Genomic DNA, 13,664 nt, shown 5'->3' with positions numbered 1-13,664 from the left:
AAATTTCCCCTAAATATTGCTTTGACTTTATCCTGCATTTTGGTATGTTTTCTCATTGTTGGTTGTAGATAGAGTGCCAGCCCTGGAGTCAGGTCTTTGAATCCTGTCTCAAATGATTATGAGTTGTGTCAACATTATCATATCATAACTTCCCAGAGAATCAGTTTCCTTTTCTGTAAAACAGAGATATTAACACTTGAACCACCTGCCTTGGGGGACAGTTAATGTGAAAAGCATTTTTTGCATTAGAGTAGGGGTAGTTTAACCTTTCTGTGTATGTCATGTTCTTAACCTTTTTTTTTGTTTTTGAGGCAGCCAAGTAGATATAGCTGCTGGGCCTTGGAACCCAGAAGATCTGAGTTCAAATCTGGCCTCAGACATTTACTAGCTATGTGACCCTGGGCAAGTCACTTCACCTCTTCCTGCCTCAGTTTCCTCATCTGTAAAATGGGGATGAAAATAGCACCTCCCTTCCAAGGTGGTTGTGAGGATGACATGAGACAATATTTGTAAAATGCTTAGCACATAACGGATGCTGTACAAATCCTTGTTCCCTCTTTCCCTCCCTTTCCTTCTGGACACCTTCAGCAGGCTGGTGAAGCCTAGGGACCCTTTCTTGTTGCTAAGTCATTTCATGTCTCTTCAGCACTTCAGGTAGGGTTTTCTTGACAGAGGCACTGTATCAGTTCGCCATTTCCTTCTCCAGCTCATCTTACTGCTGAGAAAACTGAGGCAAGGAGAGTGAAGTGACTTGCCAGGGTCACACAGCTAGCAAGTACCTGAGGCTGGATTTGAAGTCAGGTCTTCCTGACTTCAGGCCTGGAGCTCTATCCACTGGGTCACCTTTTCTCAGGATAATTTAAAAAACAATAACTAAAACAAAAAACAACTCATAACTAAAGAAAATACTAAATCCAGGTGGAACTTTTTCCCCATGCTGGTTCACACACCTCTCTAAAATTTTTCTGTTGGTCAAGAACCCATGTGCTGGAGAAATTTGAGTTATTGTTATTATCTGCATACTGGACAGGGACGGGAAGAACTTGCCACAATGTTCTTCATTCTTAGGCTCCGTTTTGCTTCCATAGGAGCTGGGGCTGAGGTGGGGGGAGGAATGAATGCACCTTTCTGTTGGCCTTGGAATCCCCTCCTCCACTGCCTTTGAACTAAAGTTGCCCCAGAAGATATTCTCTGCCCTTTGAGCCAGCACTAAGTTACTGATCAATCAACTTGGTTGCCAAAGAAAAGGCAAAGGCCAGGACGGATTTCACTAGCCCCAGGGCAAGATGGAGCAGCTTTTTTCCTGCCATGGCCGAAGATTTCTCCAAGCCAGTTTGTGGAATGATGGTGCCCATTTGGGGGCCTCCTCAGGACTCAGCATGCTACAAGGCTTAGGGACCTGCCGAAGGTCTTTGACTAGGACCAGGCTCCCAGGGGCCCATTCTGGCTGCCTAGCTGGTTCTGCCCGTAAGCTTTTCAAGAACCACTTCCAATGGTCAGATATTGCAAGCAGATGTGCTTCAGGTGCCACACGTAACATGCCTCTCAACCCTGAGTTTGTAGCCCGGTCAGTGGGCGTCTGCACCATGATGAGACTGCCCTTGCACAGCAACCCTGAAGGACTCGATGCTGCATTTGTGGGAGTTCCTCTAGATATTGGCACCTCTAACCGGCCTGGGACAAGGTAAGTTTCCTCAAGAGGCAGCAGAGTGCCCAGTGCCCCCAGACATGGAATTTTGAGACCTGGCTTCTATTCTAACTCTCATACTTTCTTAGTTATGTGACTTTGGGCAAGGCCCTTCACCTTTCCAAGCCTTAGTTTTCTCATCTGTAAAATAGGCAGTAATAATCCACTACTGTACTTTCCTCACAGGGTTGCTGTGAATGAAAGAAAAGCTATTAACTGCTCACTCCCCTTGGAGAGGCAGTAAAGGGGAATCTGGAGTCAGGAGGACCTGGGTTTTAAATGACCTCAGATACTGAAAGTTGTATGACATGTGGGGCAAGTCACTTAACCCCTCTGGGTTCAGTTTCCTCCTCTGTAAACTGGGGCTAATAACGGCACCTACTCCCAGGGTTGTTATGAAAACCAAATGAATTAACAAACAGCACTTTGAAAACATGTAAATGCTAGCTCTTATACAGTATTTTAAGGTTTGCAAGGCATTAAACATTTGTTAAATCATTTGATCCTTACAACAACTCTGGGAGGTAGGTGTAGTTAGTCCTTACATTTTTCAGATGAGGAAACCGAGGCACAGAGGGGGTTAAATCCTTGCCCAGAGTCACCCATCAAATTGGTGTCTGAATTGGATTTCAACTAGGTCTTCCTGACTCCTAGGTCTTTCCTGGCCCTCTCTCCACAGCTCACCTCATTTGGATCAGGACTTTAATGGAGTGGGTTTGCTAATTAGTTATTATGGGTATAGAGGTCATCAGAGGTTATAACCAATCTAGCAGGTCCTGCCAGGTTACACAGACTTGGAACATGGGTTCTGTGACCGACTGACAAAATGTCTGTTTCTGGAGGACCAGACTAGGCGGGTTTGCAGAACCTTCTCACCAGGCTGGTTGCAGGGTGATTTTTTTGGTGGCCAGAGCTACCAAGGGGTAGCAGATAGAGCACTGGGCCTGGAGTCAGGAAGACTCATCTTTCTGAATTCAAATCTGACCTCAGATGCTTACTAGCTGTGTGACCCTGGGCAAGTCACTTCACCCTCTTTGTCTCAGTTGTAAAATGAACTGGAGAAGGAAATAGCAAACCACTCCAGTATCTTTTCCATGAAAACTTATTTATGCCTTGTCTTTTTGGAGGAAGAAAATCGATGAAGTTTGTTGTTGTTAAGTCATTTTAGTCATATCCAACTCTTTGTGACCCCACCTGGGCTTTTCTTGGCAAAGCTACTGGAGTAGTTTGCCATTTCTTCTCCAACTCATTTTACAGATGAAGCCAACAGGGTTAAGTGACTTGCCCAGGGTCACACAATTAGTAAGTGTCTGAGGCCAGATTTGAACTTGGAGAGATGAATCTTCCTGATTCCAGGTGCTCTATTCATTGTGCCACCTAGCCTCCCTCAAAGCTCTTTTTTCGAGGGGGTGGAGGTTTGCATTTATATTTCTCCTAAAAATTCTTATTTCTGAAAAATTAACAAGCTAGACTTCATTGCTATTTAAAAGAAAATTCTTTTGTCCTGCACACACAGCTCATTAGGCAGCTAGGTAGCACAGTGGACAGGCTACTTACTGGGCCTGGAGTCAGATAGGCCTGAGTTCAAATCTGATCTCAGACAATTACTACCTCTGTGGACCCTGGGCAAGTCACTTACCCTCTGTCTGCCCGTTTCCTCAACTATAAAATGGGGATGATATTAACCCCTACCTTCTGGGTTGGTTGTAAGGATCAAATGGGATAATAATTATATAGTGCTTAGGATAGTGTCTGGCACATAGTAGGCACTTAATAAGCACTAGCTATTATTAATTAATAGAAGTTATTATTACCCCTGAAAAAGCAGGTCTGGAGGGAAGGGCTCTTCCAAATGGCACCTGGTTACAGCTGCCTGATTGCTTCCCAGGGCCTTCACACCTTGCTTGCACAAGGCCACCCAGGGCCTTCTTCTCAACTGGGATGGTCTTTATCTTCCAGGTTTGGACCTCGACGGATCCGGGAGGAATCTGTGTTGCTGAAGACAGTTAACCCAAGCACAGGTGCTCTCCCCTTCCAGTCCCTCTCAGTGGCTGACATTGGTGATGTGGAGGTCAACCTGTACAATCTCCCGGACAGCTGCCGGCTCATTCGAGAAGCCTATCAGAGAATTGCAGCGGCCAACTGCATTCCTCTTACCTTGGGTAAGGGGCTACCGCAGTTTATTTTCTTATCATGAGGCTGCTAGGTAGAGCAGTGGATAGAGCACTGGAAGTCCTCAGTTCAAATTTGGCCTCAGACACCTACCAGCTGTGTGACCCTGGGTAAGTCATGTCACTGCTGCCTGCCTCAGTTTCCTCAACTGTAAAAGGCTGATTATAATAGCATCTGTTTTCCCAGGGTTGTTGTGAAGATCAAATGAGATTATACTTGTAAAGTACTTCGTGCTATGTAAATGTTAGTATCATTAGCTATCTTTTTTATTATAGGTTTAAACCCGGCTACTTGTCCAGGGCAAGTATGGATGACTGTTTCATTCATTCTGCAGACGCAGTGAAAGCCCACATTTGTCCCTGCAGCTGGTGGAAGGAATGAAAACAAAAAACATTTATGAAGCTCCTACTGTGTTTAGGGCATTGTGCTAAGTACTTTAAAAAGAGTTATTTTATTTTAGCCTCCCAACAATTCTGGGAGTTAGGTGCTATTATGATCCCCATTTTGCTGTTGAGGAAACTGAGGCAGGCAGAGGTTAAGTGACTTGCTCGGTCACACAGCTAAGTGTCAGAGATCAGATTTTAACTCAGATGGTGAATCACTGGGGTTGTGAAGGCCTGGGCTGCAGCTGACTGAGTTTTCACACTAAGTTTGGCACCAAGAGAGGGAGTCCAGGAGCAATCAGAATTGAGATTGAGAAAGAGAGAGAGAGATGTCATTCATTGTCCTGCTTGGGCAGTCCTTGTGGCGAGGATGACAAAATTAAAAGAAACTAATGGGTTGGTCAAGTTCTTTCACACAGATGGATCGGGGCCAAGGTGAAACCTTCAGGAGGCAGACATTACAAACCTGTAGAGCCAAGGCTGGCTGGCATGCCTGCTGAAGTCCCCTGGTCAATTGTTCAGCCCCTCTACCTTTCAACTCCCTGCTGGTTTCATAAGTACTTAATGGAACACATTTGTTCCATATGCTATGAGCTACTGAAGGTCCAAGAACATCTCTTTTTCCTGGATCGGGGTGACAAAATCCATTTTTAGCCTCTTTGAGATGATGGAGATGATCTTGAGTGGGTGGGTGGCATTGGGAGGAGTGGGGTTATCTCAGCAGATGCTCCCAGGCTGGGAAGATTTCTTTGAGTCAACACCTTCACCTTAATAGGTGTGGGCCCCCAAGGTGCCATGAAACTGTCTACTAAGGCACTGAGCTTCAGTAGTGGAGAGATGAGCCATCCTGATGGCTTGAGGCAATGGGGACACAACCTCATGCTTGTATCAGTTCCACCTTTAAAAATTTTCTTCAGCATGCTGTGGTGGGTGCCTCAGTTTATCTAATGTGCTTCAAAAGTGCTTCAAATGGAAGCTATTTCCCCACCTCAATCCTTGTCTCCTCATCATGGAACCCACTCTTATTTCAGCTCTGGCTTCAGTTCTTTCATCTTAATAAAAAGGAGCTCCAAATTAGGTGCATTTTAGCTTGTTATAATCTATGTACTAGGCAGAGTTCATCGCTCCTCCCTGTAATTCCAGAGGGTAATTTTTTTTCTTTTTCTTTCATTACAGGAGGAGACCACACAATCACTTACCCCATACTGCAGGCATTGGCAGAAAAGTGAGTTTCAGGAGATCTAAAACAAATTAGTTTTTTTAAAATCCAGGCATTGTTGGCTCTGAGGTTATATGAGCTCAGGTCATTGGCTGGGGGTGGGGGAGTGTTAGGAGGTCGTCTTGCCAAATGGCTGAGCTGGTGGTGTTCATCCAGGATGAATGAAAAAAAGGCTCTATAAGCATCTGTCATTTGCCAGGCACAAGTCAGAATTTTCTGGGTCTCCAGAGCATATTCACCTTCTGGTGCCTGTTTCCTTCTTGTTCTGACCAGTGTGCTCAGATTTTAAACTTTCCTTCTGGTTTTTCAAAAGCTGGAGTGAAGTATTCAATATCTAGAAAACAGTGAGTTTTATTTAGTTTGGTGTCAGTATTTAGTGACAAAGGAAAGACTGAGAGCAGTTAGATAAGGATGAGCATGGAGGTCGTGGTGGGGGTCTTTCCTACCCAGACAATAGACAAAGTTTCTCCCAGGAGAAGCTGAGCAAGGAAATGCTCCATTGTCGCTAGGATAGAAAACAGAGAACAAGGGAACCATTTGGGTTCAGTCTGTGTTTGGTGCAGTCCTGTGGTATGCCTGTGGATACCATGAGGATGGCATGGTGTGGTGAAAAAATGGATTGGGGCCAGGGAGACTGGGTTCAAATCCCAATTGTGCCACTTCATTCCTACTTATATGACCTTCAACAAGTCAGTTAACCTCTGGAAGACCTCCTATTTTCTCCTCTATAAAATATGGGAGTTAGACTAGATAATCTCAAGGCTTCCTTTTCATTTCTAAATCCATTTCTAAACAGTTCTCACAATATAGCTCTAAGAAATATAAAAATTCCAGGTGACAAGCAAGCTGTCCAGACTCATTTCTGCAAGCTTATTGCTGGCCCCAACTGTGTGATTCGATTGCTTGTGATTATGGTTTGGGATCGAGGCCAGTAGAAGAAAACCAAACCAACCCTGGAATCTTTAAGTGTGGAACAGGGGAAAATCTTGAGAGTAGGACTACCTACTTCCTCCTCAGTGAGGTTGAGATTCTTCTGCCTTGGCATTGAAGGCTATCCACAGTCTGCTGCCATGTTTTCTCTCTAGCTATATATCATATGACATTCTCTCCTACATACTGTTTAGGAGAAGGCCCATTTATCTCATGTGTGCACACACAGGCTAGTCTTCATTCATGTTCTTCATGCCTGTGCCATACTCACCCTTTGCCTCTCCCTCTTGAATTCTTACACATCTCAAATCAGAATGCCACCCTCTCTAGGGAACACACTCTGACTCATTGCAGTAAGTCACTGATAGAATTAAAAGATGGAAAGTACTTTAAAGGTTGTCTATTCCAGAGGTGTCAGAAATGAGCACGGGGTCCACCATACTCGCAAATTTGACCAGAACCAGATTAAAAGATAATTGGGAAATATTTGACAAAATAAAAAAAAATACAATAACACATGGATAACACTTCATTTAAAAACCCAACCAATCTGTGGCCAGCTTACAGTTTAGTGGCCCCTTTTTCTATTAAAGATTGACATCAGCTGGTCTAAACCCTTCATTTGAATAGAACAGGAAATGAAGGCATAGAGGGATCTTTGGTGACTTGCCCAGAATCAGAGAGTTAGTAAGTAGCTGACACTGGGACCTGGACCCAGTCCTTCTAATCGTCCTTCTCTACTTTAGCCCTCCTGTAGGATGCTTCATTTGTCATACTTGAATGTATTTATCATATATTCATTTTTTTATCAAAGGTATCTATATGCCATATTTTCCTATTAGACCATAAGTTCCATGGGAGGAGGGACTGTATGTTTGTCTAAACGATCACCCCCAACCAGTGCTTGTTGAATTTGTTTTCGAGTTGGCCTTCCAAAGACATATGACTCTCGAGTGCCTCTGCTGTCACTAGGCATGGTCCTGTTGGGCTGTTACATGTTGATGCCCACACGGACACAGCTGACAAAGCCTTGGGAGAGAAGCTCTACCATGGGACTCCCTTTCGCCGCTGTGTAGAAGAAGGACTCCTGGACTGCAAACGAGTGGTGCAAATAGGCATCCGGGGATCCTCCATGACCCTGAATCCCTACAAGTACAATCGAGACCAGGTGAAGGACTGGACAAGAAGAGTTCTTCTCTCCTTCTTTCCCCAAAGCTTATGTAAGGGTAGCAGTCAGGGCTTGCTTTAGTCACGAAGTCTGGAATGCTGGGGGTGACAGACTGTTTTTACCAGAAGTGTTTCACGAGACACAGACAAGGATGCTGGTCTATGGGATGAGAAACCACATTTTGGGGGTAAGGAAATAAGAAGGGAGGTGGGTGTTAGTGGAACAGTACCAAGAATATTGCCAGCTGCTCCCAGGAACGAGCTAAGCAGTTTCTGGCAGGGATGCAGGGACCCCAAATGCAGAAAGAACATTTCTTATATACGACAAGAAGGGGCAGTAGCCCAGGGAAACATGAAGGAATTGTTTCATTCTAGGGAGTTTTTAAATCCCTGCCACGACAGCTTTATTAATGTCTCAATACATTCTGCCAGGTTGAGCTCACATGCCCTCTTTTCTAGGAAATCCCTTTCCTGGTCCCTGGTGCTCTTTCTCATCTTAAATTATATTCATCAAAAGACAGCCAAATGTAGGAGATAAAAGAGCTGACCTGGAAAACAGGAAGCCCTGGGTTCAAGTCCCCTCCTCTGCATGCTACCCCCCACATGCTGGCTTTGGGACAACGGCCAAGCTGTTCAACTTTTCAGGACCCCAGTTAATTCTCTAAAAGTTGCAAAGCATATGCTGATCTGCATTGGCAAAATGTTTTCTATACCAATTAATTCACAGATCCAGTCTAGAATCTGGTCAAATGTATCCACCTACTCAGGAGCTCTTGACCTGGGGTCCATTAATGCTCAAGAGGATTGTGAATAGATTAGAGGAAGTTTAGCTTGGATGGGGAAAAAAGGACTTTATTTTCACTAAGTATAACTGCAACTTAGCATTTAATTTCTTTCAATTAAAAAGGTAAGCAAAGGACCCCTGTAGGGCTCGGCTTCACCAGATGAACACACACACACACACACACACACACATATATTTTGGCCTGTGTCCTCAGAACCTAGTACAGAGCTTGGCATACAGCAGGCATTCAATAAATGCTCAAGGAACAAATCAAAAGAGCCGTTCACAGGAAGAACAGCTGCCCAGTGTAGTCTTTGGGTGCCTTTAGGGGTATTTGGTCAGTTCAGTACTGACTGATTTTTGAGTGGGAATGGAAGGGAGGGGATAGTGATAAAACAGAAAGGGACTGGAAACACTCCTTTGTCTCTCCCCCATAACAGTAGCAGAGAAAATCGGTTTCCCCTCTCAGGCTTGGGAAACTTCTGTTCTCTAGAGATCGCTAACTTCACCCCCTATAGGGCTTCCGTGTGGTCCTGGCTGAAGATTGCTGGCTGAAGTCACTAGTTCCGTTGATGGGGGAAGTGAGGCAGCAGATGGGAGACAAACCTATTTATATCAGCTTTGATATCGATGCCTTGGATCCGGCCTATGCCCCTGGGACAGGGACTCCTGAGATTGCTGGCCTCACACCAAGTCAAGTAAGGAGACTCTGAAAGAATAAATGTCTGTATTCTCAGCTTCAGTGGATGGCTGCAGACCCACTCAGCTTTGAGTCAAAGGATGGGGATCTGGATTCAAATTCTGGCCCTTTCAACTTGCTGCAATATGCAAGCTTGGGCAAATAACAACCTCTCTGGGTCCATTTCTTTATCTGTAAAATACGGGGGTGCTGCTAGCAGAAAATGCAAACTCTTGAGCCCAGTACAATTAGAGCCCTCCCAAATGTGGCTCCAGTCTTCATGCACTCTGTTCTAGCCTGGTCACCTCCATGCCTTTACAGATGGCTTCCCATGACTGGAATGCTTTCATTCTCTGTTCTGGAAACTCTCTAGCCTCTCTGATAGCACAGTGACGATGTCTGACTCCACACTCGCTCTCTCTACATTGCTTTGTGTATATGATGCACCCTAGTAAGACATAAGCTTCCTGAGGGCAGAGATTTTTGTTCTTGTATTCTCTCTAGGGCATCTAGTGGACCCTGAATTATCTTGGACATCCCTTCTGTTCAGAATCCTTTGATCTCTAACTAACACTGGAGGCGGTAGCTGACTTTCCTATGTCTAATTTCATCTGTTGTTCTGTTAGGAAGCTGTAGATTGGACCTCAGAAGTCACAGCATGAGGTCCACTGTTGGAGTTCACTGTGTGATGGGCTAAATTCCCATTTCTTTACATAATATGACCATTCACTTTACTTAGGCCTTGGAGATTATCCGTGGATGTCAAGGCCTGAACGTGGTGGGCTGTGACCTTGTGGAAGTCGCACCTATGTATGATCTTTCCGGTGAGTACAGGACACAGTCGTAAGTAAGTAACAGCCGGGCTGGAGTAGTGTTTAATTTGGTCAGTCGCTAGGGATACGTGAAGTTCTCCTCATTCAGTGAAGGGAACATTTCTAACAGTGAGGCAAAGCAGCTTCTCATTCTGCTCCTTGCCAACGCAAGCTAATTAACCCTAACAAAACCCCTGGGACAAAGTTAAATATTATTAGCTCTTTTCACCTGTCTGTTGAAGAAAAAGTAGCTAGGCCTAGAGGTGCCAACCTGCTTTAATATTTTGCTGAAAAGTGAACACTTGGGGCAGTGACCTGCTTTACTAAACAGCTGCTTCAACATGAATATTCAGGACAGATGTCGAGCCTCTGACTTTAGGCCAGAAAGGCCCATAGGTTTAGGACCTGGCTCACCTAAAAGAGTTGATATTAAGATACTTATGATGAGTTTTGGGAATTTCTTTTTATGGATTAAAAAAAGGTCATTCCAACTGAGCTTTTAAGTACTGATGCAGAACAAAGGAGTTGAATGACTAAACTCAATCTCAGGAAGATGGAAGCCATATAGTTGCAAGTCCTAAGGGAGGGGTGGGACAGTGGGAAAAGCTCCTCTTAGGCATGTGGTCCTGTTCTCTTTCTAAAGTTCTTGTGAGAGAAGCTTCTTTGGCTGGGGGGGGGGGGGAGGGAGGAGAAGGAGGAGAGTTGTTCAGCAAACTCTCGTGGGTCTGCTTCCTTTTCAGGAAACACAGCTCTCCTGGCAGCCAATCTGCTGTTTGAGATGCTGTGTGTTCTCCCCAAAGTGAAAACTGCCTGAGCTGTTCCTGGCCTTGGTGGGCGGGCCACAGGGCAGAGAGGTCTTAGGAAGTGGCCTAGCTGATGCAACCAGAGGATTAAGCCCATTCGACAAGTTTTTGCCAAGCCAAATAATGCTAAATGTGTCTTAGGTGCATGACTTCCAGAAATAAAAAAAAAATGATCATCAAGATAATTCTTTTCCAAGGACATAGTTAAAATTAAACAAAAATTTGACAAAAAACCAACCAACCAAGCCCACAACAAAAGCTCCCCTCCATTTCCCCAAGAACCAACCAGGAATTCTGATCACTCTAGGATATCAGTGCTGAAAGGGATGACACAGAAAATAGAGTAAGAATGACTCTGTCAACACCAACTTGCACTAGGCAGTTAGTAAACTGACTGGGAGTATGCAACTGCATCTTGGACTTAAGACCTGCAGAAATGTTGGGCTTACAGGGAAAGGAAGAGCCTCCCCTGAAACCAGCTTGCCCAGTGGGCTGTGCCTGACAGCTGTGATCATGGCAAGGGGAGCTCCATCCTGCCCTCCCAATCGCTCATGGCCACTCTACCAAAGCCACTGGGATCTAGGCTGCCGTCATTACAATCCAAGAGCTGACCCCACCATCATCACACATTAAAATAGTTTATTTCAGTTTCCAGTCTGTAAGTCTTAAAACAAAAATAACATCGACATCAATGCCCATTCACAATACAAAAAACAAACATAAAAAAAGACAATTTGCTAAATAAGTTATTTGTTGCTAAGAGTATCAAAAGTGCAAAACATTCATCTTCTTTTCAGACCTCTGTCCCAGGTATGACCACTCCCTTTCCAAACTTGTGCTGAACTGACAGCCTGCCCACCTGCCCGCCCGCGTAGTAACTGTGGGAATGTTGCTGACCGTACCCCTGTCAGGCTGTTCTCAGGCAAAATCATCAGTTTGGCTGTCAGCTACATCTCCCTTTGTTGCAAAGATGCTTTGCTTCTGTTTCTAAGAATTTTTGCTTAAAGATAAAAAGGATCTCTGTGTGTGTTCCCCATCCCTAATTTGGACCCATGCAAGCCTAGAGCTTTTTGACTGGGAGCCCCTGCACACATGCATGGTGGTGGTAGATGAGTCCAGATGGCAGCTGTGAGAGAAGCATGATGAGCAGAGGCTGCTGTTGCTGGGTAACTTCTCCCAGTGTGGGGCTGGGGCTCGGCCGGGGCGAGCATTTGATGAGGTTTAATGACAGGGGAGCTGCGTTGCTGCTATTATTGCTCTGCTGAAGTTCACAGCTTTGAAGGCTGGGAGGGTGATTGAAACAGGCATCTTTCTTTTGGAATGAAGCAATGTTCTACACAAACTTGTTTTGGCTCGGCTGTCAAGCTTTTATGTATCTATTCTCAGCAGAGAACACACTTACATACAGAGTCCTTATCAACTAGGAACAAAGAACCCAACTTTGTAAGTTGCTCCATCAACTTGGTCATACCTCAAATTCACCTCAAATTAGAAAGCTGGTTTGAATAAACAATTCATCCTTTATGCAGGTGCCTCCAAAATAAGGACAAATATCAGTTGAGACTCATCTTTGGAGGAAAGGCTTAGATTATCAAGGGGTTTGGTTTGAAAAGAAAAAAAGCAAAATCCATATTATACAAAAGGAATCATAAACCCATAACCACAGAATGGTAGGACCATTCTAACAGACCTTAGAACACAGTGTCAGAGTTGGGAGGGATCTTAGTGATCATTTACCAAGTCCCTCATTTAAAATTTTTCTTTTAACTTGACAAAAACCCCTCTCTCCAAAAAGGACTTCTGGGGGAGTTGTCAGGACTAGCACCTTCCCCAGCAGTGGCTCCAGTCCAAACACAGTGGCCTTGTGTTAGTAGGAGGGGGGCTGAAAGTACATCTGGCCACTTGGTTTGCATTGTCTACACAAGGCAAAGTGCAAAAAAAGAAGCAGCAAGTTTAGGAAGAGGTTTTTGGTTTTCAGAACCTAAGGTGAGGAAGCCCATGCAAATAGGAATTAAAAGCGAAAGCCCTAGGCTGCACTGGAAGCCCAGGCAAAAGCTAGTTTTCTTGTGCAGCCTCACTTGCCCTACCCAGGCAGGGCCCACAGACAAGGCTGAGCTCGCCGGACCAGAAAGTCCAAATGCTGACATAGCTCTGTGTCAGCAGGTCCCAAGACATGGGCTGCCAAAGCTACTCAATTTCTTGGGGGATCAAGGGGAGAGGGAAGCCTGGCACTGTTTTTTCCCCCTTAATGAATGGAAGAACCTTGGTTTAAATCATTCACCACTTTACCCCTGCAGGCACTCACAATATAACTAACTACCTCTGGATTATTTTGCAGTCAAATGACATAGTCTAAAGCAATTTTAATTTAAAAAGCCCAAGTCATTTTCCTGCAAGTTCTGTCTCTGATTTCTGCCTCCTGCTTTAGACATGAGTAGATCATGCTGACATTTTCAAAGGCAGTCAGCCTTTGCCTCTTCTGACAGCTCTGTCCTTAAAGAAGGGGTCAGCTCTAAAAGCCTGGCACTGTCCCATCTGGAGCCAACCCAGCACTGGGGTCAGGCAAGCTGAAACAGCTGGAGATTTCAGTCTGATCCCGAAGCCGCAAAGAGTGATTGTAAGTTGATATGGAAAACAGCTGAGATGACCTGTCAAAACAGGCCAGAGGCTGAAACCAAGCATCATCTACATGGGCTGCTACAACTAGAGTGGTTCCACTGGTGACAGAGGATATGACAGCACTGTGGGGGCAACAGAATTCAAAAGAACAAAATCACTGACAAACTTTAAATTACTTGATGCAAAGAAATTTCTGTTGTCCTAATGCTGTGCCCTGGGGGTTGAAAAGATTCCTTCCGATTCACTCACGACAAGGCAGGAGTGCTTGACTAGGGTTCTATCATCTACTGGCTCATGGCAGCTTGTCCCTACATCTGAGAACCCAACTAGAGTTATGGCTCCTAGTTAAGAGAGTGCCCTACGACTGGCTGAGACAGAAAGGCATCTGAAGACAACAGACATGGCAATG

The 13,664-nt window shown here is 44.9% G+C and overlaps 1 protein-coding gene across 1 annotated transcript; it reads left to right on the top strand.

The window, feature by feature from the left end:
• Nucleotides 1-1,243: 1,243 nt before the first annotated feature.
• Nucleotides 1,244-10,821, top strand: AGMAT (agmatinase (putative)). Its single transcript, XM_072608961.1, has 7 exons — nt 1,244-1,684; nt 3,647-3,849; nt 5,419-5,467; nt 7,364-7,559; nt 8,861-9,040; nt 9,761-9,845; nt 10,574-10,821. Exons 1-7 carry the CDS (start codon nt 1,287-1,289, stop codon nt 10,645-10,647), a joined length of 1,185 nt encoding a protein of 394 aa, XP_072465062.1. The 5' UTR covers nt 1,244-1,286; the 3' UTR covers nt 10,648-10,821.
• Nucleotides 10,822-13,664: the final 2,843 nt, after the last annotated feature.

The sequence above is a fragment of the Notamacropus eugenii genome, chromosome 5 (assembly GCF_028372415.1).
Source record: "Notamacropus eugenii isolate mMacEug1 chromosome 5, mMacEug1.pri_v2, whole genome shotgun sequence".
Classification (NCBI taxonomy): Eukaryota; Metazoa; Chordata; class Mammalia; order Diprotodontia; family Macropodidae; genus Notamacropus; species Notamacropus eugenii.
Note: the sequence above shows the minus strand (reverse complement) of the source record. Positions and strands in the feature narration are given on the sequence as shown.

Excerpts from the sequence above, each read along its gene's own strand:
- AGMAT (XM_072608961.1), top strand. The coding sequence starts at position 1,287 with ATGGAGCAGCTTTTTTCCTGCCATGGCCGAAGATTTCTCCAAGCCAGT. Across the intron at positions 5,468-7,363 it reads CTGCAGGCATTGGCAGAAAA|GCATGGTCCTGTTGGGCTGT; the intron begins GTGAGTTTCAGG and ends TGCTGTCACTAG. Across the intron at positions 7,560-8,860 it reads ACAAGTACAATCGAGACCAG|GGCTTCCGTGTGGTCCTGGC; the intron begins GTGAAGGACTGG and ends CACCCCCTATAG.